We start from the raw sequence: 26,891 nt of genomic DNA on the forward strand, positions 1-26,891 counted from the left end.
TTCTTACAACATTTTGTGTTACCCCTTTGGCGAACACTAGGACATTCTCCTGCGTTTTCTATTTTTAATCTTCCGTATTGCTTAATAAGCTTTCTTCTGTTGCTTTGACAGTGTGGTATAATGCCAAGATAGCTAGCTGCTTAATAAAAATGTTTGGCATGCCCTTTGACTCACCTTAAATGCTCAATAAGTTACTATATTATTGTTTCACACATCGGAATTTTGAATTTTCTCATAACGATGATGTTATTAACACAAGAAAAAGAAAGTCTGTCCTGAAACGACAAGGGGATGAGGCATTTGATGAGTAGGACTACGCAAATGTGTTATTCTGTTGGTCTACATGTTATAAAGTTAATTAGTTAAATGACCAGTATCATCATCATCATCATCATCTCCTTGGATGTAATTTAATGTGTGAAGTGTAAACTACAAAACCAGCTACTAGTAGCATGTTCTATACATACATGAGTAAGTAGTACAAGTTGCCATGACAAAAATTTCCATCAAGTTTCTGCAATTGCATAGGCCTTTGTATAACTGTAGGCATGGAAAATGTCCCTGTGTAGAGTACAATTGTCATGATTTCTTTTGATGATTTATTAGGATGCCGAGGGTTTGTATTAATCTGGAATGTCATGTCTTCCATTTATTTGCCAGTTATCTGAAAACTTCGCTATGTAGAGTACAATCATCATGTCTCTATGTAGTTTTCTTTTTCTCTTGAAAGAATTTGGAATTATAACTTCAATCTCAATGGTTCCCGATAATAATGTGGTTTTTAACCCCCACTGAGATGTTGTGTCGAATAACAAAAGAACAATATCTATAATTTGACTTTGTATCATTAACAATCCATAGTTATTTTGGCTACTTATGTGTAAATGAACCTCTTAATGTGGGCTGGAAGTTTTTTGTTTTGTTGAGAGGGAGAGCCTGCTATGATAGTTTGGTTGTAAGGCAAGACAAGAGGGTCCTGCGCTATGTCAGCGTGGGAAGAGAAAGGTCTTCGGTTGCATTACAATGAGGAGCAATAAAGTTGTCTGTCTAGGGCAAGGGGCATGAGGCATGGAGCTGCCCACTGCAACGGGCATTGGATGCTGATGAGGCTTCCGAAGCTTGCTAAAGGCGTTGTAGGATGTCGATCCAAAATTCATAACATGAGCCGATGCGATACTGCAATTTTTATCATGTCACTACTGGGGTGTAAAGGAGTGACGATGGTGGGCTAATTAAAATGAAGGAGTGATTGTCATGGCATGCGGTTTCCCTCGCGTGTGAATAAAAAACCTCCCCACCTGTTATGCTACCGAAATTTCCCGGAAAAATTACCCCGACTTGTCAAAATCTTGGCCTTGTTTGTAAGAAAACAAAAGCTTCAAGGTGCTCGATGCAAAATAATTGGCCTTGTTTGTAAGAAAACAAAAGCTTTAGGGTGTTCGATGCAAAATTCTTTTTTCATTTTGAAAGCTCTGTTCTTTTATGCAAAACAAAGGCCATTTCCATAAAAGGGGTTAAATTCTTTTTCCATAGGCTACAGAGATACTGTAAGAAAACTACTACTGAACTTGATGACCATTTTATTATCTTGTAAAATTTACTGGAATTACACGGGTCTAACTTAATATTACAACTGTTGTTTATAAAATCTAAACAACAGTATCCCAATCAAAACACACGCTGCCAGCTCAGTTTGTTACGAATCTAATTTTAGTTATGTCAGACATAATTAGTGTTGGGTCGCTAGAATATGTAGTATACACCATTGCAACACGCATGCAATTAAACTAGGAGACCGGAACCAACCACGGACGCTAGCCAACAAATCTTCACTATATTGGGGGAGGTTGAAAACGCCAAGGATTTATAACAGATCAACTTACCCCGTGCGGCGGCTTACAAAGGATATATATAACACATATGATCTAGGTCAATACTGATCCGTACAGCGAGGAGAGGGGGGGGGGGGGGGGGGGGGGGGGGATGCCCCCCTCCCCTCGCCCGCACCCTCAGGCGTCCCTGACGAGGGCGGCCTACATGGGGGCCTCTCAGCCACAACCAAGTTTACAATGAAGTCTAACCCCGAGTACAACCACACTGACGTGAAGAATTTTGGAAAATATGAATATTTTTTTGAAAACATGAACAATTTTTGAAACCAGCGAACAAAATTTTAAAGCATGAAATTTTGTAAACCAACATATCTGAAACTCCCAAACAAAAATCAAAAACCCAAATAATTTTTGAAAACACAGACTTTGTTTTGAAAATGGGTACATTTTCTGAAACTCCCGAACAAAATTCAAAAACCCAAATAATTTTTGAAAACACGGACTATGTTTTGAAAATGGGTACATTTTCTGAAACCCCTGAACAAAATTCAAAAGCACAAACAGTGTTTGAAAACACGAACATTTTTTTGAAGCCGAACATTTTCTGAATCTATGAACAAAATTTTAAAAAACGAACTAATTTGAAAACGGGAACATTTCTGAAGCTCACGAACATAATTAAAAAATGCAAACAATTTTTTAAAACGGGAGCATTTCTTGAAAATGAGAATGTTTTCTGAAACTCCCGAACAAAATAAAAAACATGACCAAAATTTTGAAAATGAACAAATTTTTAAAAAGGAACATTATTTTGAATTTCATGAATTTTGTGGAAAACATGAATTTCTTGAAATTTCTGAACAAATTTCGGAAAAGAAAAATAACAAGAAAAAATAGAAAATAAAACTAAAAAAATGAAAAAGAAAAGGAAACCAAAGAAGAAAAAAATTGGAAAAGGGAAAACCCAAATTCTTTTATAGCGAGTATATATTTTCTTACGTTCCCTTTTTACATATGAAATAAGAAAAAAATTACGAAAACTAAAAATATGATGCATTGACGTCAAAATAGAGAGGGGTGAAGAATAACTATTCCTCACCCAGGGTGAAGAATAACTATATCTGTGTGTGTGTGTCTGCGCGCGCGCATGTGTCACTAAAACCCAAAATATGCAAAACCTTTCCCTTAGAATTTTTACTTAGCTTTTCCCCCACAATATCTTCACTGAAGAGAAGGATTGCAGTTCTGGTTGCAAAATGCAACCGGCTGTGCGCCTTCAACAACTTCTCGTTTTGTTGATTATTTATTCATCTAAAGTTGTGATATCATCGCCTAATGGTACATATTCTGAGAATATGAATAAAATGAGGCAATAATCATTCTGGAATGGTAGCTTACTACCCACAAAAGCTGGCGAGAGTGGAATTAGCCATGTAAGTTGAAGGTTGTCTACACAATTGTTAGATTTGATGCATTATATATACATATAAAATAGATTTGGTTATTTGTAATAAAAGGGATGCATATTTCTGGATTTGTATTGACTTTAATAGACCACACTTTATTTTGATTTACTAACAAGGGAGAAGCTTGTTGCTAAATTTCTCTGTTTTGATTGTATACCTGAGTTTATTTGTGCATTCTCTTCCATTTTTGCGACTCTTCTTATCTTCCTTTCACAAACCCAAGGATCTTCTCTGCACAAACACACTAAATTAATTACGGTAGAAGGCTTTTTGTTACAAAGGTAAAATAGAGAATTGGCATAAAAAGAATATTGAATTTTCCCTCCTTCAATCATGTTTTTTTGCCTCATGAAAATAATAAAATACATTACCCGGTTGATTTTATGTTCCTCGGTTAATTTAGAAACCACTTATGGAGTTACCTATATACACCTTGTATTGTAAGTATACGTTGTGAAGTGTGTTATTAACCGTTGTCTCATTTTTCCGCAGTATGCTCTTTTTGAGTCAACCACAAACTCTCAAACCGTTCTTTTCGGTGCTATGGGAACATTTGATGTATGTGGTTTGTGAAATTTCAATACTCAAACAAGCTCATCACAAATATGCGTGATAAATCAGAAAGGGGATGACTATGGTAGTCTAAACGTTGTAATGGCCGGATGGATTGTAAGTTTCCTCGATGGTTACTCAAGCATAACCTACGTGGAATGCATGATTTTCCTTTTCAGTGATGATTGTAGCTTTTTTTAAATCCATCTATTATGTCACCCCATAAATTTATGGTTGTATTTTAATCAAAAAAAAATCTTCAATGCAAGTTAGCCTGTCTAATTATGGTGATAGCAATACACATTTCTTTACACAATGGATGGTACATGATTAATTTTTGCATTTCTCAGGGTTTTTGCGGGTTTAATATTTTGAAAAGATTATGGTTTACATTTTCTTATCCATATACCATATTTTGTGGTGGACAATATCTATATACCATATTGACGTACACTTCATGATACTGTCTTGTGTAATAGGCTGATGGGTATAGATCGATTGGATGCTATAACTTGAAGTGTGATGGTTTTGTGCCTGTACAAAATGCCCCTATCACTCCAGGAGACACTGTAGATCCTAAAAATGGGAAACTTAAGATGACAATCAAGATATTCAAGGTACATAGTTAAAACACATGAACACACTGAATATATTTACTGTGCGATGAAACATTTGTAACCTAAAGAGCTATTTGTGGTCTAGATTTTTATGCCTAGATGATGACATCACTAACTGACTCTCATTTCGCACCAAGTCATTTGCTAGTTATTGGAATAATTTCTAGTTACTTTTAATTCTCTTGCAGAAGAAAGATGATGGTGACTGGTGGTTGTACTTTGGTTATGATAATCAGAACCTTCGTGTTGTTGGATTTTGGCCAAAAAGTATTTTCATTAATATGGCAGACCATGCAAATAATATACAATGGGGTGGTTACACCATGTCTGATCCTGGGAGTGCTAGTCCCTCAATGGGCAATGTGCATTGGCCTGGAATTTATTCAGCAACCGTTCGAGACGTCAGATTTGTTGATGACACTGGTAGAGGCTACATAATTGATCCATGGCCCAAGGGTCTAGTTGCTTCTTTATCCACAAGAAATGCTATGGAGCCGTTATATCTGTAGATGAAATGTTTTACTCCCTCCATTCCAAAATATAGTGCGTCCGCACTTCTCGAGGTCCAACTTTGACCATAAATTTAACCAACGAGACCAACTGCGGCGGGAGAAAAAAAATATATAATTGAAAACTTTTTTCGAATACGAATTCATTGATATAATTTTTACTCTCGCCGCAATCGGTCTTGGTAGTTAAATTTACGGTCAAAGTTGAAGCACGAGGATAGAGGAAGCACTATATTGTGGAATGGAGGGAGTACTATGAAGGACCTGGTGGTTGTACCATGTAGCAAGACTACTTTACAGTCCGTGAGATGAGTGGTAGAATAAAGAAATAAATGATTTATTTGTGAGTTGTTTGAAAATGATATTGTTGTGGCTCCCCCGGTATGGGGAGCTCCTATGTGCCGCTTATTGCGGCACACTGTTGGGGCTTCGCACAGCCCCCCCCCCCCCCCCCCCCCCCCCCGACTGGGCCGGCCCAGCAGGGCGTGTGGGTACCATAGCGCATGGCGGGTGAATAATCTGCAAAAAGATTAGCGCGCTGGCAGGGGGTCGAGCGGGAGACCTCATGTGGTGGTAGAAAGTTATTGACTAAGACAGTGGCGCAAAACTTTAAGAAGGAATGTCAGTGCCACATCCGAAATTCTTTAAAAGATCAAACGCGAGCTTTTCTCTGCAAACGTGCATATTTTTTTGAAACACAAACATTTTAAAAATTGTGATGAGTATTTCAGAAACATAACTTTTTTAAAAAAAAGTGAATTTTTTTGAACACTAATCTTCTTAATAATTTTTAACGACATTATTTTTTAATCATTGATCAATTTTTGGGAAAACGGTAACATGTTTTTAAAAAAATGAACGAAGTTTGTAAACAGGAATATTTTTTGAAACTCAAAATAAATTCAACATCACAAACAATTAGGATCTAAGAACAAAAATTGTAAATGCGAATAATTTCTTAAGGACGGAAAAAAAAATTACAACTCCCAGAAAAAATCAAAACGCGAAGAATTTTGGAAAACATGAATATTTTTTAAAAACACGAACAATTGTTTAAACCGACAAATTTTGTAAATCTGAGCATTTCTGAAACTCACAAACAAAATTAAAAAACCCAAACATTTTTGAAAACACATACTTTGTTTTGAAAATGGGTACATTTTCTGAAACTCCCAAACAAAATTCAAAAACACAAACAATGTTTGAAAATACGAACATTTTTTTGGAAATGCAAACATTTTTTAATCTATGAACAAAATTTAAAAACATGAACTAATTTGAAAACAGAAACATTTCTGAAGCTCACAAACAAAATTCAAAAATGCAAACAATTTTTTAAAACGGGAGCATTTCTTGAAAATGAGAATATTTTCTGAAACTCCCAAACAAAATAAAAAACATGACCAAAATTTTGAAAACGAACAAATTTTTAAAAAGGAACATTATTTTGAATTTCATGATTTTTTTGAAAACATGAATTTCTTGAAATTTCTGAACAAATTTCGAGAAAGAAAAATAACATGAAAAATATTGAAACTGAAACTGAAAAATGAAAAAGAAAAGGAAACCAAAGAAGAAAAATAAATTGGAAAAAGGAAAACCCGGTTCAGGAACCTTCTAGAAGGTTCCCAAAACCGGTAAATACCAACTGGGGACGATCTAGAAGGTTCCGAAAACGGTTTGCTAGAATGCTGCGCGTACTGCTATACATGGGTCGGCCCTATTGCTCGATAGGTCGACTTGCCTGTGTGAATCGACGACGACAGTACGACGTAGAGAGCGGTAAATAGGGAATTCCTCCGGTATGTCATTTTTTTTTGTGGAGAAACTCCGGTATGTCATATATGCAAACAAATTGAAGAAATCAATGAAATAAATGTAGAAGGGCCAACAAAGGAGTCAGGTGGATGGGCTTTCACTGATTTTGGGCCGTGACGAAACCTGGCTACTACTTTTCTGATTCTCAAAAAAAAGACTACTACTTTTCTCCCTTCTCATTTATCTCAAAACATCTTCCTCAAAAAAAAATCCTCAAAACATTCTCTCAATTTTTTTATCTCAAAACGAACCCTCAACAAAATGTATCTCAGAAAAAAATATTAATGAAAATTCTTTTGGGCCAATTCCTTGATCTTCTGAAGTGTTTTCAGATTGTCCATTGTCAGTATCTTTATTATATCAGTATGTTAAGCTATATAACTTGGGGTTTGTTTCCTGTAATGTGTTTTATCGGAACAACTCTGTTGATATGTACATAAAAAAAGGAACAGGAAGACCAGTTGATGCATCCTATGTAAGGCGTCTCTTGATAATCGTATTGTACGTCTAAATGCATAAGTTCAGGTAATCAAGAAACTCTCTGCATTTCTTGGTGGAGTAAGCATACCATAGAAACAAACAATTAATAACCCTTTCATGAACAATTTTCTTTAATAATCCTATTCTGGAGATGGAGGGAAACCAGAAGAACACAGCAGAAGCAGAACCATTCACTTGGGGCCTTCACTTGGAGATCTAAAATGGCATATGATTTGGACTGTCGAAACAAATGGATCTGCAGGCCTACAGAGATTCACATATCGACACAAACAGCTAGAGCATAGATCGATGGATCTGTCAGGCAACGCAGCCGATCCTCGTACCGGCGGCGGCGGCCGTGAAGAAGTCGACGGGCTGGCAGGACACCTCGACGTCGTACGGGCGGGAGTAGGCCAGCCCGACCTTGAACCGGACTTGGGCCCTCACCAGCACGCTCATGGGAGGCGCCCGCTGGGCACGGACGCCCTTGTTGCCGCCGGAGTTACTGACCAAGAAGCGCAGGTCGAAGAAGGCCGACGCACGGAAGCTGCTCGAGCTCGCCGGCGGCTGGAGGAGCGGCATGGCCTGGTGGACCACCGTCTGCACCGACGCGTCCGCCCCGTGGCTCGCGCTGTACACCCGCAGCCGGGCCGTGAGGGAGCTGTACTCCACCCCCGCGCGGCGGCTCGGGTTGGCAGCGTCCACGGTGAAGTTTAGGATCAACACCGGCGCTCCCTGGACCTGGTTGGTGGAGGTGGCGGTCACGGAGAAGACGATGCGCGCGGGGCTGAGGATGACGGAGGTCACGACGGCCACGGCGCTCACGGCGAGGGTCACGGCGATGGCCGCCAGGATGTAGTGCTTCGGGCCCCACAAGCCATCAGTGAACTTCCCAGTGCTGGTCGCCATGGAAAACAAAAACTTGCTCTCCCCTCCTAGGTAGAGGCTGTCGATATGTGTATGGACTTCGTATGGTGCATGCGCAGAAGGCAACATGGTAACGGGGTGAAAGTGAAACCAGGCCGGGTATCGCCATGTTATCCCGATCCATTGTCTGGGCGGGGTTTTGCTAGAGTAATTTTGCGGGAAGAGCAGAGTAATTTTCCCCGCTGTGATCACCGTCTCGCCGTCCAGCCAGCGAGCGGCAAGAGCTCAATACAACAATGTATTCGCCGGTGGTAGAAAATGAGCAATAGGAGCACATCAAGTCTCAAACATTCAGACAACATCATAACTTGTTTTTCTATAACTTGTTGATAAGCATAGGAGTACATCACAGTATATTGCGCCTTAAAAATCAGACATAAATCTTCCATATCTAAATGGGAGAGGATTTGTGGTACGCAAGTGCGGGGGCATGCATGTTCCTGATGCCTGCTTTTTATTTTGGCTTCCGATTTTCAAAGCTTTAAAAGTTAAGTTATGTTTTCATATTCGTATTTCTTGTGACCAGCGCTTTCAAATAAAATCCATTTTGAATTTTAACGACTTTTTAAAAAATATGTTAAAATTAAATGTTGAAACTTAGTACGAGCGACCGATAAAAAATAATTATTTTGTGTTTACAATCGATAGAAAAAATTGCTTGAAATTATATATGTGAAATTGGTTGAAACCTGACAGTTTTAGATTCAAAAACCGTAAGTTTCATCATTGAAAGTTAAACTTTTTGAGGGATTTATTTTCTTTTTTATTGTGCCCTTGTGCGAAATTGAACTACTAGGAGAATCACGAGGCAAAACGAGCGGGCGACAGGACTTGGCAGATGACTACTCCCGCACTAGTGTGCACCTTTCCATTTCCGTATCTAAATGGAAAAATAGCTGCCCTCACTACCGTATTTCTTTCACCATGCAAGCATGCAACATGAATGCCTTCTATATTATAGATACCAATCTTCCCACACGCGCGCATCGCTCCTTCCATGTCCGACTTGGGCGGCACCGGCCCTCCCCCGCCTTCGTCCCGATCCCACCGCCCTCTCCCTCGTCGTCACTGGTGTCCCTCTCTGGGCAAAGCCTAGAGGAAGCCGCCGGCAGTCGGCCCTGCTTCTTTGCCCACGGGGCGGTCAGCCCGTGGCGGCTAGTTGGTGGCTTGCGCGCTGCCACTCGGATCGAGGGTGTGGGGTCATCGTCGACAAACTCAACGTGGGAAGATTTAGAGTGATGAAGGAGGGTTGTGGCTCGCGCAGGGCAGGATGGTGAGGTATGTGTGGCCCTGTACCGTCGGCCGCGGGTGCCGAGGAGCGGCGGTTCGGCCCGTGGGAGTCGAGATAAGGAAATATGGTTGGATGAAGAAAAAATGGTTGCTAGATGTTGGATTTACTATGAGGGACCGACTTCAATTTCAATTTTCACCCAACTGAATTACGAATAGCCTGTCCATTGAATAGCCTGTCCCGTAATGGACATTACACGTACGTGTGCGCGTATAATCAAAGGGACCTTTTTTTTTTCTTAGGTACTTCAAAAAACATCTTACAATAGTCACTTTCATCGATGGCCATTAGATCTTCATCCAATGGCTGAAAATAGATCAACATTGCTTATGTCCAACCTCCACCATCTTATTCCTCACGTAGTCACTGGCCAACACAGGACTAACTGCCTACCTCCCACCGCCCCACCCCCCAAAGCCGGGGGCTTTCGTTGCCCAGCCCTCCCATCGATCTCCCCCACTGCCGTGCTAGTTGTTGCGTCGGCCTTCCCTCTAAGCCTCGGCACACCACGGAAGAACTCCAACGCACACCCCCTCCCCCCCCCCCCCCCCTATAATGCTCTATCTACGAAGAGATATACGTAAGGCAACGTAACCTTCCTAACAATGACCCCCCCCCCCTTTGATTTTCAGTGGGGTGGGCCCCTCAATCCCCCTTAATCCAATCCCGATTGTCCACGTTATACATTACATAAAACACCTACGTTACTTTACGTAGGTGTAGCATTGCCCCTCCCCCCCTCCACACACACGCCCATAAAGTAGATACTAGGGCAATGGCTTTCCCTAAGATAAATAGTGGGGTAATGGCTTTCACCTAAGATAGATAGTGGGGCAATGCCTTCTTTCAAAAATGAATAGTGGGGTTGTCTTCTCCGATGAAGTTTGTTGCTCTCCGGCGAGGTCCGGCGTGGCAGAAGGAAGGAAGATGATGACAGATGCGTAAAATCAGACATCTAAGAAATATCAAAAGTGATAATAATTAAATCGGCCGCCGAGAGCAAATTGTCTATAAATAGATACCGGAAGTGGTTCCCATTCACGAAGACGTACGCAGCGGTAGCTAGCTAATTGATGCATGTTACGTGTGCAACTCTAACGACTGTAGCTTAGCCAGTAGTGCCACTTGTACTCGCACATCCAGAGTTCCATACCGATGCAAATGGCAGCCACCGACCAGAGTAAGACGGCGACCAGGAGGTTCGGATGGCTGTACGTGGCGCGGTGGGCGGTGGCGTCCGTGGTGACCGTGCTGGCCGTGGCAGTGATCGTTCGGGCCGTGGTGGTGATGCTCCGCCCTGAGAAGCTGCAGCTCAAGCTCTCCGGCGGCCGCGTGGCAGTCGACTGGATCCCGTCGATGCCGCCGCCGGGCAACGAGGTGGCGCTCAACTTCGTCCTAGTGGCCAACAACCCCAGCGGGCGCGCCTCCGTCGAGTACACCAACGTCACCGTCCGGCTGACGGACGTCACGAGCGCGTCGTCGCCGTCGCCGACGAAGATCGCCGAGTTCGACCTGCCGGAGTCCATCCCGGTGCTGCAGCGGACGGCGCACGAGGCGATGGTGAGGGTGGGGATGACGCCGGGCGAGGACGTGCCGATGCGGTACGTGCGGGCGCTCTTCGAGGGGCGCAGCGTCGACGGCGTGGAGATGATGCTGCGCGGGGTGTTCCACAGCCACGTGGCCATGGCCAGCGGGGACTACGTCACCACCAGCGACCTCGCCACGTACTACTGCTGGCCGGTGACCATCGCCGTCGGTGGCCCGTCGTCGTCGTCGTCCTCGTCGCCAGACTACACCAGCGTCGTCGTCACCGACGCGCCGTGCCTGGACAAGTCGGAGGCCCCGGCCATCGTGTGAACTGAGGCCAGCTCCGCTCCAACGGTAGCCAGCTAGGTGATGCCATGCATTGCCTCCCGCATGGATAAACCAAGATATGCCTACCGATCCGTCTAGCTATCTGCAATCCACTGAGTGTTTACTAAATTAGTGTATGTAGTAAAATCGATTGATAACGCATGGATGATGGCGATCGATCGTCGATCGATGGTTGCTGCTTGTATGCCTGTCAGCGTGGGTTTAATTTGAGACAGAACGTACTCCTTGCAGTTAATTGTGCATGTTTCACGACTGACGGCGAGCAGCAGCAGTGCAGAGGCGTGCAGCAGCGCGACCTACCGAGTCTTTCGCCGTGGCAGGTTTACCATTCCCTACACGCGACGCTAGCTGTCTTGGTACGTATGCCTAGGTTAGGGCTATCTAGAAGCAGGACATGTCCTTTGAGAAAGTTAATGGAAGGTGGCAGGTCAGGTCGGAGCCAAGATGCATGCACTGGCAGCCGGCACAGGTGGTGGACAAGGAGTAACTACGTGCTGGAGCATGCATGTGTTCGGTGCAGGGATATTGGGCACGAGAGCAACAGTATTGAAGTAGTTAGGGCATCTCCAGCCGTTCGGTTCCCCAGGGCGTCTAAATAGAGCGGCCTGGGGGCGTGCCGGCACTAGTTCGGCCCCTGGGGGCGACCTAGCTCCCAGTCACGCCCCCAATCGGCGGCCCCAGGATGCGGGAAATTTGAACTAGGTCGTTCCCTCTCACAAAAGACGCCACAAATCCGGCGATCAGACGTAGTTTGGCGTTACAAAAAACAGAGCGCCGCACGCCGCAAGTTCGCGTGCGCAACGAATCACTCGGCGGGGTCGGCTCCAGGCGTTGGCGGAGTCGGCGTGCGCGGGCTCGGCGGTGTCGGAGCTGCTTCGGTGCTGGGCAGTGTCGGCGCGGCTTCGGTACTGCTGGGCGGCGATGTAGAGGCGTCGTTCGGACTTGGCGTCCGTGTGGCCGTGGGCGCGGGAGCTGGCGTCGTCGGCATTGCCGTCTGCATCTGGTTCAGGATGAGGCCGCGCTCCACCATGTACCACGCCCTGAGCTGCTCGTCGTTGCTCTGGAGCATGTCCGCCCCGCCCATCAGAAAAGCCATGTCGGTGTTCCTCTTCTTCGCGTCGACGTTGGTCCGGAGCAGGTCGAGCTTGATGGCGCTGTTCGTCATCAGCGACGACCACCGCGCCTCGGTCTTCTCTTCACGTAGGACGGCCCGGGCCTGGGCGTCGGCGAGGCTATGCTTGATGGACTCCTGCACTCGCGCGGTTGCCGCGTCGGCGTTTTTCCCCTTCTTTGCCAATTTGTGGCCGTCCGGCCGCTCCTTTGACGCGCCCGGAGTCGTCGCGTCCGGCTTGTATGTCTCCTTGGCCTTGTCGAGGGTGCGTGGGACTTCCGCCCACTTCTCGCACTTGTCAATGCGCTGGTAGACGTGGAGGTACTTGAAGTCGGCGTCGAGGTTGTCGCGCCGATACATGGTGAACATGCGCAGCAACTGCGCGGAGGAACAAACAGTTGACGGGCGGCGGGCGTAGAAGACGAAGAGATGCGGGCGAACGGCGTGCGTACCTGATCCTCAACGCTGGTGCCGCTCTCCGGGCGAGCCGCGACCTCCTCGATGATTCCATGCCATTTGTTGCACGCCCCTGGATACGCCCCCAATGATTCGCCATCGCCTTGGAGCCGCGCTGCATGTAGACGCCTTTGAAGTAGGGGTCGACGAGCTTCCGCTCGTCGAACTCGGCCTTGATGCGGTCCCAGTACGTCTCGAAGCTCTGGTTCGTGTCGGTGGTCAGGTCGAGGAAGACGACTCTTCATGCCTTGGCGAGGCATTCCTCCTCCTTGGACGTCCACTTGATGCGCGGTTCGCCTGGCCTAGCCGCCCGCTTCTTCTTCTGGCGTCCCTTCATCGGATCAGGAGCCGGCTCCTCCTCCTCCTCCTCCTTCTCGGGTTCCTGCGCTTCGTGCGCGTCCTCGCCGTAGACGTAGCCAAGCTTGGCCTCCATGTCGCCGCTGAGATCCACTACCTCGTCCTGGGTGGCGAACCCGGGAGACGCGGCGGCCGCGGTCGATCCTGTCGCGATGATGTCGTCCATGTCGGCTCCTGTGTCGTCGGTGTCGCCGAGGTGCGAGAAGGGCAGCGGTCCACGGCGGAGATGGGGCGTCGGTGTGGACGCGTAGGCGGGCGGCGAGTAGTTGTATGGAGGGTACTGCACGCCGACAAAGGCGGGCGAGGGTGTGCGTGTCGTGGGGTGGCCATGGGGAAGGTCACGTTTGGGTTGAACCCACCGTGCGCGTCGCCATCGGTGTAGCCGGGCGACGACGATCCCCATGGAGATCCGACGCCTTGCTGTCCCCAGGGCGCGTACTGGGCGTGGCTGACGACGGGTGGATTCATCATCCCCGCGTGGTCGACCGATGAGGAGGACGCCGCCGCGCGCGCCGCGTTTTCGCGGGCCTTCTTGGCGATGGCCCTGTTCCGCCGGTCGACGGTGACTGCGTCGCGTCGCTGAACTTCCACCCTCCACTCGGCGTTCGACATGCCCGGTGGCTTCAATGGCGGCGCCCTCGGCTTCCTCTGCTTCGGCTGGGCCACGGTGCCAGTCGTGGTTGCCGCCGCGCGCGGCATGGCGTACTTCTTCGGCGGCATGGCGGCGAATAAAAGGCAAGCGGGAGGGGGTTTGGCGGGAGAAATGAGGGAATGGCGGGAGAAAGACGAGCGAGCGGGAGGGATGCGAGGGAAAAGCGTCAAGAAACGGCGGGAAAAGGCCCTCGGGTCGCCGTCAGGGCGGACCCACGCGCCTTTTTCGCTTGTGCTGGCTCCCCAAGCGCCCCAGAGCGCCGGGTTCGGCCTGGGTCCGCCGGCACCAGTTTTGGCCCGAGCCGGCGAAAAACGGGATTTTGGGGGCGCGACTGGACCCTTTTTTTAGCACCGGCGAGGCAAAAACGTCTGAGGAGGGCCTGTTGGGGGCGCGGCTAAAGATGCTCTTAGAGGCTGTCTGGTTTCAGCTCAGGTTAGCCCCGCCAAATCGTTGGCGCTGTTGGTGAACCAAAAAATTGGCCAACGATTCCACCACCCTCGCCCTTACCAACAGATTGGCGTAAAAGAAGCAGAGGAAAGGTGAGTCGGGCTGGCGTGTCAATTATTTGGATCCCATCCAAACACGCACCCTACAGCTGGTCAACGATCAATTTTTTGGTCCAGCGCCTTAGGGCAATAAACCAAACAGCCCCTTAAAGATGACCGAGAGGAACCCCACTTTTATCATGTCTTTAAGGCCCTTCCCAGTGCTTCATCGTGTACAAGTGTTAAGGATGTCACATAGATAAAAATATGATGTGGCAAAGCATTTAAAAAGGAGAGAGAGCATTTAAAGAATCAATGCTAAACACGTGGACCTAAGTAAAAAACTACCAACCAATACATGAAAGAGATTTATTACTAAACAATTAAATAGAGGAGGTTTAGCTACAAAATCTAAGCACCGATACATTAGGAACATTAGTTGCTAAGCATTTTAATGCACTTAGCACACCATTTTAGCATCAATGTATCGGGAGAGGTCTAATTTGGACTTTTGGAGGCACTGCATGCTGCACAGGCACCTGATCGACCTGCCTCTCGCCAAGTGGATCAACCATACAGTGTTAGGCTAACAACAATGCTACATCCACGGAGATCTACAGAGTTTTACAGGGTGAGATTGAGCTGACAATTTGTGATTGGACAAAGGAGAGGGAGGGGCCAATGCCTACAGACCTTTGGCTTTAAAATTTGTCCACAAAAGAGTGTACATTTATTTTCCCAATGCACATTAAAGTAGAAAAATATTGCTTCTCTCATCACATGGTAATCAAGACCAATAGCATTCTACACATGGTTTTTTTAATTTTTTTCATGCACTTAGTAGGTCATTGGGGGTAGGATAGTTAAAATGGAGAGATGGCGGCTTGCACCTTTCCAATGCATTTTCACTCCATTCCATAATTTTTTTCACCGGACGGAGGTAGTACTAAAACTATCACTCTTCTCATTAATTCATTGCCACATACTAGGAAAAATTGCCGAGTTGGACTCGATTTTGGCTAGTCTTACGTGATGTGGAGGTAGTATTTTTTGTTTTCAGACTGTTTGTTTCATAGCAAATATTATTGGGTCTGCACTGCACGTCACTCATCGATGAAAACAGTCAAATAGGTCGTTTCCAGTGAGTCAGACCCGAGAGATGCGAGGGGTGCACATGGGAAGGAGTAGTTGCACGCGTGGGGACACACGATAGAAACCGTGTTGGCTCCCGAAGGGGTGCCATAACTCCCCTCACCCCAACCCCTCCCATCACCCACTCTCTCCTTCTCCCACCACCTCACGCTCCCATCCTCCCATCGCCCACTCTCCCCTCTGCATCTCACTGGCGGTGCTGACGAGATCTACACGGCGATCACTCCTCCCCCTCCCTCCTCCGCGTCAATGGTGATACGTCCTCCATCCCCTATGTAGCATCCATTTTAACACGTCGCTTTCGATTTGCTGTGGAATGTAAATTGCACCTATTCAATTGACAGTTAGGCTTTGATTTCGGACTGATTGAATTGGTTGTGATTTTCCCCCGAATTGAATCGATTCGAGGGCTTGAACATACGTGCATGGGTTTCACATCCCTCTTCGGGGTAGGGATTTCAAGTGCTTGAACAAACCATCGATGGTTTGAACAAACCCTCGGATCGATTTGAGTGTTTTCACCCACACGTGGTGGCAATTTCAAGGGTTTGAACAAACCCTCCAATGGATTCGAGGGTTTGAACACACATGTGGTAGCCTAAAGCTTGCAGTCGACCACCTCGAGTTTTCAAAAAATGTGTTCACCAATTCAAAAAAAATGTTCTGAAATATTTAATCCTTTTCATGTTTCCAAACATGCTCTGAATTTCAAAAGAGGTTCACATTTTCAAGTTTTGTTTTTACAAATTTAAAAAATGTCGGGATTTTATAATATTTCTTAATAGTTGTACCAAATATTTAGAAAATTTTAAGAACAGTCGTGTTTATTTGAAAAGGCGTTCAATACTTGAAAAACTGTTTGCAATTTTATAGTACTTTTTCTTTTGAGGATCAACCCAATTTTCTAGTACTATTAGGTTATGCAATACCGTTAGTTCTTGAAACTATGAGCTACTATTTTATCAGTACAACTAGTCGGTTTCTGTGGCTTGCAAGATGAGTGCACCAACAGAAGGTTCGCGGTTTGAACCATGCCACTCACGAGGCGTTCCTTTTTGATATTTTTGCACGCGACTGCTTGTTGTCAGTTTGACATTGGGCCGGCCTAGTCGGAGAAGCTCCCATCGTTCTGGGCTGGGTGTCGTGGGCGACAAAAGAAATACAGCAAGAAATTGAAACAAAACAAACAAACAATACAATGGTGAGGCTTTAGTTATCTAATAATGATGTATGATGTTGTCATAGTTGGATGTGAGGTATTATGTGATATTTAGATGTGACATAATAGGAGGCTGGTCACCGAGAGTAAATTATGGGAGTATTTAGAACTCATCTAGATGAGACGTAATTTGGTCTCATTCACCTGAAAAACAAGAACGGATATAACCCACGTCAGCATACACGCATCTTATAGCACCACATTCAATGGCTATAAAAGGTGAATGAGACCAAATTAAATCTCATCTAGATGAGTTCTAGCAAAACTGATAAATTATCTCCATGCAGGAGAGAGAGGGGGGAGGAGCAAATTATCTATAAATAGATACCCGAAGTGGATGTCATTCACGACGAAGACGTACGCAGTGGTAGCCACATCCAGACTTCCAGAGTTCCGGACTGATGCATATGGTAGCCACCGACCAGAGCAAGACGGCGACCAAGAGGTTCGGATGGCTGTACGTGGCGCGGTGGGCGGCGGCGTCCGTGGTGACAGTGCTGGCCGTGGCAGTGATCATTCGGGCCGCGGTGCTGATGCTCCGCCCCCAGAAGCTCCAGTTCAGGCTCTCCGGGGGCCATGTGGCAGTCGACAGGATCCCGTCGATGCCGCCGCCTGACAACGTCGTGACGCTCACCTTCGTCTTCGTGGCCTACAACCCCAGCGGGCGCGCCCTCCGGCGAGTACAACAACGTCACCGTCCGGCTCACGGACATCACGAGCGCGTCGTCGGCGTCGCCGACGAAGATCGCCGAGTTCGACCTGCCGCTGCCAATCGCCGTGTCGCCGAGGATGGCGCAAGAGACGATCGTGATGGTGGGGATGACGCCGGGCGAGGACGTGCCGATGCGGTACGTGCGGGCGCTCTTTGAGGGCCGCAGCGTCGAAGGCGTGGAGCTGATGCTGAGCGGGGTCTTCGCCAGCCACGTAACGACGACGATGGCCAGCGGGGAAGTCACGACCAGGTACCCCGCCACGTACTACTGCTGGCCGGTCACCATCGCCGTCGGTGGCTCGTCGTCGTCGTCATCGCCGGACTACACCAGCTTCGTCGTCACCGACGCGCCGTGCATGGACGAGTCGGAGGCCCCGGCCATCGTGTGATTTGAGGCTAGCTCCGACGGTAGCAAGCTACTAGTAGTTGGTATGGATCAACAAAGCTATGCCCGACTGATCTACTATCTACCAAGCTGCAATCTTTTCACCAAACTAATGTAAGAATCGGTTGATAAGGCCGGCTACATGCCTGGATGGTCATGGCGATTGATCGTCGACCCATCCATGGCTGCTGCCTTGCATGCCTGTCAGTGTGAGTTTAATTTGGGACACACGTACTCCTTGCGGTTAATTGTGCGTGTTTTACGACTGACGACGAGCAGCAGCAGTGCAGAGGCGTGCAGCAGCGCAGGTTTACCATTTAGTACACGCGATGGCTAGGCTAGGGCCCAATAACTAGCTGTCTTTGTTAGCAATGGCTAGGCTAGGGCTATCTAGGTACGTGTAGTAATAAGTTCTGTCTTAGAAGCAGGACTGTCCTTTGTGAGATACTCTTTAATGAGAAGTCGCTCGCACTCTGCAACTTTCTCATCAAGTTTTACGGTGCATATCACCGAGTGGAGACAATATAGCTATTGGGCTCGTTAACCATGCATGAAGACAGTAAATTTCGCTTCTCGTTACCGCTCAGTACTACAGGACCGATGATAAACCATTCATACACATACATTGATGTGGGGTCGGGGGGGGGGGGGGGGGGGGGGGCAGTATGTATGCCACGACCTACGCTGATTCTAACACGAGTATCGTTGAATTCCAAAAAACTTGTTTTTTTTTGCGATAGAAAGAGAGTTTTATTCCATATGCATAGGATTACAATCAAGAGGCACCAAATCCTCAATACAAGGAGGACATCTCCCTAGCCATACAGCAGTAGTGAACTCCGTACGACTATACAAAGCCAACTGATGTGCTACCCTATTTTGTTCACGCTTGATTTTTGAAGGAACAAACTCCCGAGTCTCCATATGATGCTTGATCTCCGTCACCAAGTGTCCATAAGCTGACCTGGTTAAACTCTCCCCGGTCAATGCTGCCAACGCCGATGCTGAGTCTGACTGCACAACAATTGGCATGGAACAATGCTGCACGGCCAGTGCCATGCCTTGCATGATCGCATGCAGTTCCGCTTCCAACGCGTCGTTGCAATTGAATATACACCTGTATGCTGCAAAGATAACACTCCAATCTTAACGCCGTAGGATCATACCCGCCGCAGCAGACCCGTCCTCCTGCATAAAAGCACCGTCCACCGAGAGGGCAGCGAATTCAGCCGGCGGCCACGGCCAAGCCAAAGGGGCGCTCGGCCTGGGAACTACGTATGGAGCCTCCTGTACCCTTGGCATCTTCCCTTTAATAATTTCTTCCGTTGAAAATCTGCCACATAGGTTGAGTGAGTTCATGTAACTCTGGAGATAGTCTGATGTCGCCGACAACGGGGGAGCCTCCTTTCCATGAGTGAGGTCTGAGCGCAAAGACCAAATTCGCCATATCAGCATGATCGTGCAATCCCTCATTTGATCATCGCAGTTCGCAAGAACATTTAACAGCCAGTCATGTCCTGTATCATGTAAAACATCATTGCTAGGAAGACGCCATACCAGCCTCATGTGTGTCCAAATTCTGCTTGCATGATCACATGATACAAGAGCATGGAAGCTCGTCTCCTTCTCTCTCCCACATAACGGACATCCATCCCTAACTGAGATGTGTCTATATTTCTTGCACTCATTTGTAGCAAGGGCACCCGAAACAGCCTTCCAAGCCATAATCTTCATTTTCAACGGAACTTGGGAACTCCAAATACGCTGCCAGATAGGCCTCCGTCCTGAGGGGTTACCACTGGAGGAACTTAAGTGTACCGAATGTTGAACTTCCGTTGCGAGATGGTAAGCACTTCGGACACTAAAGTGTCCACTCTTTTCAGGGAACCACGCGATGAAATCCTGCGCATTCCTAGGAGATGTACGAATCTTCAGAATCTCCCGCACATCCAAGTCCCAAAAGTGTTCCCTGAGCCGCTGCTCATTTCATGCACCATACTCATCCAAGAAGTCAGCCACCCAATTGTATCGACAATTTCCCTTGGGAGTTACTGGCCGAAAATTATGTCCTCTAGGGATCCAAGCATCTCTTCGTGTTTTAATGAGAGTACCATTCACTAGTAGAAAAGGGGGCAAAGGTCCAGGCCGGGTCAGCCCATTAGTCCCGGTTCAATCGCGAACCGGGACTAATGTGAGCATTGGTCCTGGTTCGTGCGGCTAAGGCATTAGTCCCGGTTCACCTGAGCCCTTTAGTCCCGGTTTGAGGCACGAACCGAGACTAAAGGGTGCGATGCCCTTTAGTCCCGGTTTGTGTCTCAAACCGGGACTAAAGATTAGACCTTTAGTCCCGGCTTGAGTCACAAACCGGGACTAAAGGATGCAATGCCCTTTTGTTCCGGTTTGTGTCTCAAACTGGGACTAAAGGTCCCATTTTCAAACTCTACCCCCCCCCCCCCCCGTGTGGATCGCCTTTTTTGTTTCGAGAAAATCTAAAGAAAATGATAAAAACTTCAAAAAATAAAATCCTTCGAGAGGTAGTTATATTACTACATCTACTAGTTAGGAAAATTTAAAAACTTAAATTTGGACATGTTCTGCAAAAAATGTAGGGAAAATATAAAACGGCTATAACTTTTGCATACGATGTCGGAAAAAAACGTATAATATATCAAAATGTTCAGAACGAAAATCCGCGGGCGATTTTGATTGCCTATGGCCTGTTTGCAAATTTTTAGAATCCTCAAATTCTAAAAGGAAAAAAAGTTATGCTCAAAATTTCAGTTTTTTTTGAATTTTTGTTAAATCTGGTCAAACTATGGTCAAACTACTTATTCAAGAAGTATTAGTGTTACTAAATAATTATTCAATAATATTAGTGTTACTAAATAATTATTTCAGTTTTTTTTGAATTTTGGTCAAATATGGTCAAACTGTGGCCAAACAATGGTCAAACTACTTATTCAAGAAATATTAGTGTTACCAAATAATTATTTCATTTTTTTGAATTTTGGTCAAATCTGGTCAAACTATGGTCAAACTGTGGTCAAACTACTTATTCAAGAAATATTAGTGTTACTAAATAATTATTGTTTTTAGAACAATAGTTTCAAACTCAAACAGTGAAATGTGTGACTTCATGCTCAAGCTAAATTCCCGAGGGTTAATAGGATTGACATCTTACTATTGTCAGAAAAACAACAAGTGCAGACTTGGAAACGAGGGAGAATAGAACCCGGAAGTTAAGCGTGCTCAGGCTGGAGTAGTGAGAAGATGGGTGACCGTTCGGGAAGTTAGATGATTTGGAATGATGAGGGGTGATTAGAGATTAAATGTTAAATTGAGCAGTGATGAGGGGTGATTAGAGATTAGAGGTTAAAAAAAATCAGAAATTTGAAAATAAAAAAAAATCAGAAAAAAATTCAAAAAAAATTCAAAAAAATCATAAAATTTCTTTTAGTACCGGTTGGTGTTACCAACCGGAACTAAATGTGGACCTCCAGGCAGTGGCCACGTGGAGGGTCTTTAGTCCCGGTTCGTATAAGAACCGGGACTAAAGGGGGAGGCTTTAGTACCGACCCTTTAGTCTCGGTTCCAGAACCAGGACTAAAGGCCCTTATGAACCGGGACAAAAGGCCCTTTTTCTACTAGTGATTACCTACTCGCCATATAATGCCTTTCTTCAAAAGATCAAGTCTGTGAACAATACCTTTCCACACCGCCGAAGAACTAGCTGAGAATACCGTGTCCAATAAATTCCCCCTTGGGTAATATTTAGCCTTCAACAAACAAGCACACAAGCTGTCCGGACTGTCAAGGAGACGCCACGCCTGCTTGGCCAACAAAGCTTGATTAAAGGCCCTCATATCACGAAATCCCATACCTCCCATAGCCTTCGGAAGCATCATCTTCTCCCAACCAAGCCATGCCATCTTCCTCTTCCCGTTCTCCACCCCCCACCAATACTGCCTCATCATCTTTGTAAGATCATCACACACCGAAGTAGGAAGTCGGAACACACTCATAACGTATGTTGGAATTGATTGTGCCACAGCCTTGATGAGGATCTCCTTGTTCCCAACAGAAACATATTGTTCACTCTAATCAATTAGCCTTTTCCTTAGCCTGTCCCGAAGGGTCTCAAACTGACCCTTATGCACTCTACCTTCAGGTACCGACAAACCGAGATATTTTGGTTCAAACACTTGTTGCTGCACCTCCAAGATATTATTGATTTCCTCCACCACTGACACATTATAGTTTCCAGAGAAAAGGATGGAACACTTCTCTGGATTAATAAGTTGACCTATAGCCGAGGAATAAGTGTCCAACAAACCTGTAACAATGTTCTCTTGCTGGCCAGAAGCTTCAAAAAACAACAAGGTATCATCCCCAAAAAGATGAGATATCACCGGTGCACCACGGCAAATGGTCACTCCTCTCTTGAATTCCAAAAACTTGTTGACCATCCAATTACTCCCTCCATTCCCTTATACAAGGCCATTATGAAAAATACAATTTGCATCTATAAAGACCACTAACTGTAATCGAGGAAAAAAATAATGATGTTTTCTCGTACTACCAATTGTTTTAATACTTGCATGCATGTAGTCATAATGACACTGTGCTATTTCCTTCCAATTCCTTCCTTACATGCACCTGGGCGTATTAATGATCCCAGTTAACAAAAACAAAAATGGACTTGCAAAGCAGTCATTAAATTTTACCTTGTTACCTGTAATTTGAGTTTGTGGCCTTGTATAAGGGAATGGAGGGAGTATCTCAGATGTAATATTTACAACATCTCAACTATTGTTGTACTATGGATAAATCGTGCTATTTTCTATAATTGTTTTGCGAGAGAGTCCTCAAACCTTAACTCTTCAAATTTAAGGTGTTTTTAAGAGATTCCTAGCCGAACTCCTAAACCTTTACTCCCTAATAGGATTTATTTGCCAATTCTTTTATATTTGATTTTCATACTCCATTTCAACTAGACATGTGTACACGTATTAGGTTTGAACTCAATAATTTAGGTTCACACAATTCAGTAACATTACAAATTCAATGTTTACAAATATAACTATTCAAATACTTATTAGTAAAAGAAAACCTAGTCGGCCCAGGTTTCTCGGATTAGGCTGGTGAGCTCTTGTTCTTGTCAAGGTGGACTCCGGAGGCTGCACGATGGGGGGAGGATCAAGACCGCATCTGCCGAAGACTTGCCGTACACTCCAAGACTTCTCCTACCACCTCTACGCTAAGATGACGACCTTGTAACCTTAGATACCCTACACGGCGTATATATAAGCCGTGGGGTTTAGCCCGTAGAGAGGACATCAACGCAATATCATTCACCTAGCCCTAGAGTTAGACAACATCTTACGATTTCGAGTAGGTCAACTTTGTACTCGATACATCTATATTAATATAAACAAGAACAGGACATAGGGTTTATCTCCATCAAGAGGCCCCAAACCTGGATAAATCATTGTCTCCCCGTTCCTGTTACCATCTGCCCGAGATGCACACCTCGGGACCCCCTACCCCGAGGTATGCCGGTTCTTATACCGAAACTAGTGCTTTCATTGAGAGTTCCGTTGTGGGATCAACAGAAGGATTGATGGCTCATTCGCAGATCAGCTGTGGCAATGCCGTGGGAGCGTTTACACCCCGACCAGCTTTTTGTGTACGACAACATGATCTTTTGCGTCGACTCGACGGGCCATCTGGCCTCCGTCGAAAACTACACCCCAGGTCAGATCGTGACCTTTGGCGGCCTAGAGTACACCGCAGACTCCCGCGGTAAACTCGTCTTGTCAGGCTAGACGCCCGGCTGGATTGAGAACCTGCCCGGCTACGGAGACTCGACATGTGGAGGTGAGATGAGACTCGAGCCAAAGCCACTGGCAAATCAAACATGATGTTGCAAGCAAAGGCGAGTTAGGCTGGGTTAATAAAGTATAAATTTCCCTATCTTTCTTTTGTGTACTTAGTACACTGGCACATCCGCATATTTATTTCCTCTGGCGCGTAGAAAAATAATAACACGATAACCATCGTTATTTTTATTATTTCTCGTATCAAACATCAAGTTTCAAAGTTTCAAAAATATACATTATATTCTCTCCAACCCAAAATAAGTGTCTCAATTTTAGCGAATTTATACTAAAGTTTTGTATTCAATTTTAGTACAATTTTATACTGAAGTTGAGACACTTATTTTGGTACCGAGAAAGTATGAAGTTTCAAATTACTTTCTAAAAGTCCGATGCATCTCAAGGACAGTTAGTGGATGTGTCCCGAATCTAAGTAGTAGTACACAATTGTTGAAGGGTTGTCAGAATCAGAATTTCCAGCATTCATTTTTCAAGGTAGCATGGATTCGGGAACTTATTCATAGACAAATTAGAGAAATGGGATAATATATGTGCCCCATAGCAATGCATGGACGTTGTCCTAGTCAGGATTCAGAAGCAAGAAACATAGCAAATTAACCAAAGCGTGGATGCGCTAGCTGGCGATTTCATCACATACTACGTAGGGAAATCATTCTGATCACACAGCTCACCGGCACAACACTTAAACGTAAGACCTACATCATCTACAACGAATTCGCACATATCTCCACTCCTATAAAAATGCGAGTTGATGATGATGACGTGTCTGCCTTCATGCCAATTCTACCGTCCGATCTGAAACGTAAGGCTAAGATGGATTATACTCAATCTGCTTGCACTTTTGCAAAAAAACACCCCGCGCAGACATCCTTCTCGTTTCTCCTTCTCTCTCGACAGAAACCGAGTCTTCCAGAACACCTACCAGATTCCTCGCAGGCAGCCCCTCTGCTCTCTTCCCCGGCGAACCCCTCTAAGTTCCTCGCCGGCAGCCGCTCCTAGATTCCTCGCCGGCAGCCCCTCCCCTCCCTTCCCCGGCCACCGCCAGAGTTGGGCAAGAGTCCCTCCGCATCTCTACTTTTGGATCAGGCCGTGCAGGGCCATCGGAGATAGCAGCAGTTGCTACCATGCCCGAGTATGTTCTATGTAGTAAGTTATTTCGTTTTCGCTATGTGGTTTATGGGATTGATACCTTTTGTGTTGGTTTTCAGCCTCCATCATGCAGCCCTTTCTTCCTTGCTACCCATGAAGCCTACCAACGACAGGACCAACATGACCATGAGTATGCTCGAGCGATTCAGGCGCGGAGGTTTTCTGCCGGCGCCAAGCTACTCGTTCCCAGCGGCGGCGATGCCAAACTGCTAATATAGGACGAGCAGTATGTGCGCTGTGGATCTTTTCCAGTTTGCTTCATGTTTGATTAGGTGCGTATTGAGATGATCCTATCCTTGTCTCTGATTTTGTTTTTTCTAAGACCCCTCTTGTATTGTCGGTTTACCTCCGTAAAGCATGGGCTTTGTAAGATAAAGCCGGGTGGATTTGTTTCAGGTGCTTGGCTCGCCGTTTTTCATCCGTAATGTTTACACCGGTTTTTTTTCGAACCATGCAGGAGAACTGCATGTGATCATTAAAGAAAAAGAAACAAGTACCAAGTCCTAAGCAACATACAGAAAAGCAACCAAAACAAGACGAAGACAAGGGGCAACATACAAAAAAGCGACCAAAACAAGACGAAGACAAGGGGCAACATACAGAAAAGCATCTGTAATGTTTACCCCGGTTTTCCCTGTTACACTTGTATCCAGCCGGTATACGAGATGCACGCCTCAGTCCGTCGTTTCTTTTCCGGACAGAAATCAATTGCGATTGGTAAGATACACCTGTAAGATAAATACCTCTGTAGAATATTACATCGATTCCAAGCGCAGAAGGACTTTAGGACAGAGAGGCAGCTTCGCAGGGGGGTCAACACGAGCAAGGTGGTTATTGTGTCTATTCTTATGTAGTTTATTTCAGAGAAGTCACACTAGTTTCTCACAAAATCTCTCTATTTGCAGATAAATTAGTCATGGAGCAGTCTTTAGTGAAGACTGATCTAGAACTGGCATACATTTATGAGTATGTGCAATTTTTTGGTGCGACTGAACTGGTCGTTTCTAAAAAATAGCCAAAACTCGTTTCACTATGCCACTACTGTTTTTGCATAGAATTAATGTCTATTTGGGTGGTGCCAAACTGCCAACAGAAGACGAGCTGTCTTCTCCTAAAAGAATGACAAAATTGTGTACTTGTATGTTATTTAGGGTCTGTATTGCATATGACCTAGAGTTATTTTCTGAATATGTTGACATCACGTGGTAATGTGTATTCAGCTTAGTCAAGCAATATACCATTCGATTCCCTAGAGTGAGCAGCTATATTAATAATCAAACCAGGGTCATGACATTAGTTGCTATTATGTTTGTTTTTCCGACTATGAGGTAGCAAGTATTAGCATAGCAACACCATAAATTATGTTATAACTGCTGCAAGGCATTTTTGGTAACATGTAATATTTCTGCTTTCTGCACAAGTGATAATAAAGCTTCTCATGAGAAGCTAGCACATAAGGCCATGGACACGAACTAGGAGCACTCGGCGACGATGCTTACCGGAATCTCACCCGCTGCTCTGTTGTCTAGGAATTAGTGCATAATTAGATGAAATGAATAGCTGCTGTTGAATACACCGCTCCATCGTAGATTGGCACAGTGCGTTCCTGTTTGCCCGCATTAAGTTAGGGCCAAAGCCGGACTGAAAGCACAAAGTATAGCTCGTCATTTATTGGAGTGCAAGGACTATTGAGCCACCTATACTTTATATCCACCTTACTAATAACACCAGTTGTACTGTTCAAGAGGAAGACTATCGTGGCATGAGTTCTGTGAGACCACGTTTAATAAGAGCAAGTATAATAGAGCTGAGTCAGCGGGCTATAAGAAATAAAATAGTATATTTCTGCTTAGTTGGAGGAAAGAGAAGAGGAGAGAAAAGGTAAGTGGACTCTTCGTGAAGAGCCAGCTCTAGCACGTGCTCCTAGACACTTTGTGAGAGTGAAAGAT

General features: G+C 45.5%; 2 protein-coding genes, 1 long non-coding RNA gene and 1 pseudogene across 3 annotated transcripts; 3 read left to right on the forward strand and 1 right to left on the reverse strand.

Moving 5' to 3' along the window:
• Nucleotides 1-7,339: 7,339 nt before the first annotated feature.
• LOC147958668 (uncharacterized) lies at nucleotides 7,340-8,265 on the reverse strand. Its single transcript, XM_087537094.1, has one exon. The coding sequence runs from the start codon at nucleotides 8,181-8,183 to the stop codon at nucleotides 7,593-7,595; it is 591 nt and encodes a 196-aa protein (XP_087393220.1). The 5' UTR covers nucleotides 8,184-8,265; the 3' UTR covers nucleotides 7,340-7,592.
• Nucleotides 8,266-10,549: 2,284 nt separating this feature from the next.
• LOC125522823 (uncharacterized) lies at nucleotides 10,550-11,589 on the forward strand. The gene has a single exon (XM_048687856.2). The coding sequence runs from the start codon at nucleotides 10,648-10,650 to the stop codon at nucleotides 11,347-11,349; it is 702 nt and encodes a 233-aa protein (XP_048543813.1). The 5' UTR covers nucleotides 10,550-10,647; the 3' UTR covers nucleotides 11,350-11,589.
• A 5,568-nt stretch (nucleotides 11,590-17,157) lies between these two features.
• LOC125518538 (uncharacterized) lies at nucleotides 17,158-18,190 on the forward strand (annotated as a pseudogene).
• Nucleotides 18,191-24,659: 6,469 nt separating this feature from the next.
• LOC125523636 (uncharacterized) lies at nucleotides 24,660-26,220 on the forward strand. Its single transcript, XR_007290325.2, has 4 exons — nucleotides 24,660-24,925; nucleotides 25,002-25,214; nucleotides 25,400-25,769; nucleotides 25,848-26,220. It is a non-coding gene; the product is annotated as an uncharacterized LOC125523636 (long non-coding RNA).
• Nucleotides 26,221-26,891: the final 671 nt, after the last annotated feature.

This window comes from Triticum urartu, chromosome 7A (genome assembly GCF_056163025.1).
Source record: "Triticum urartu cultivar PI428250 chromosome 7A, HENAU_Tu73, whole genome shotgun sequence".
Taxonomy (NCBI): domain Eukaryota; kingdom Viridiplantae; phylum Streptophyta; class Magnoliopsida; order Poales; family Poaceae; genus Triticum; species Triticum urartu.

Bases quoted from the DNA above. Each gene is read 5' to 3' on its own strand.
- LOC125522823 (XM_048687856.2), top strand. From the start codon at position 10,648: ATGCAAATGGCAGCCACCGACCAGAGTAAGACGGCGACCAGGAGGTTC.
- LOC147958668 (XM_087537094.1), bottom strand. From the start codon at position 8,183: ATGGCGACCAGCACTGGGAAGTTCACTGATGGCTTGTGGGGCCCGAAG.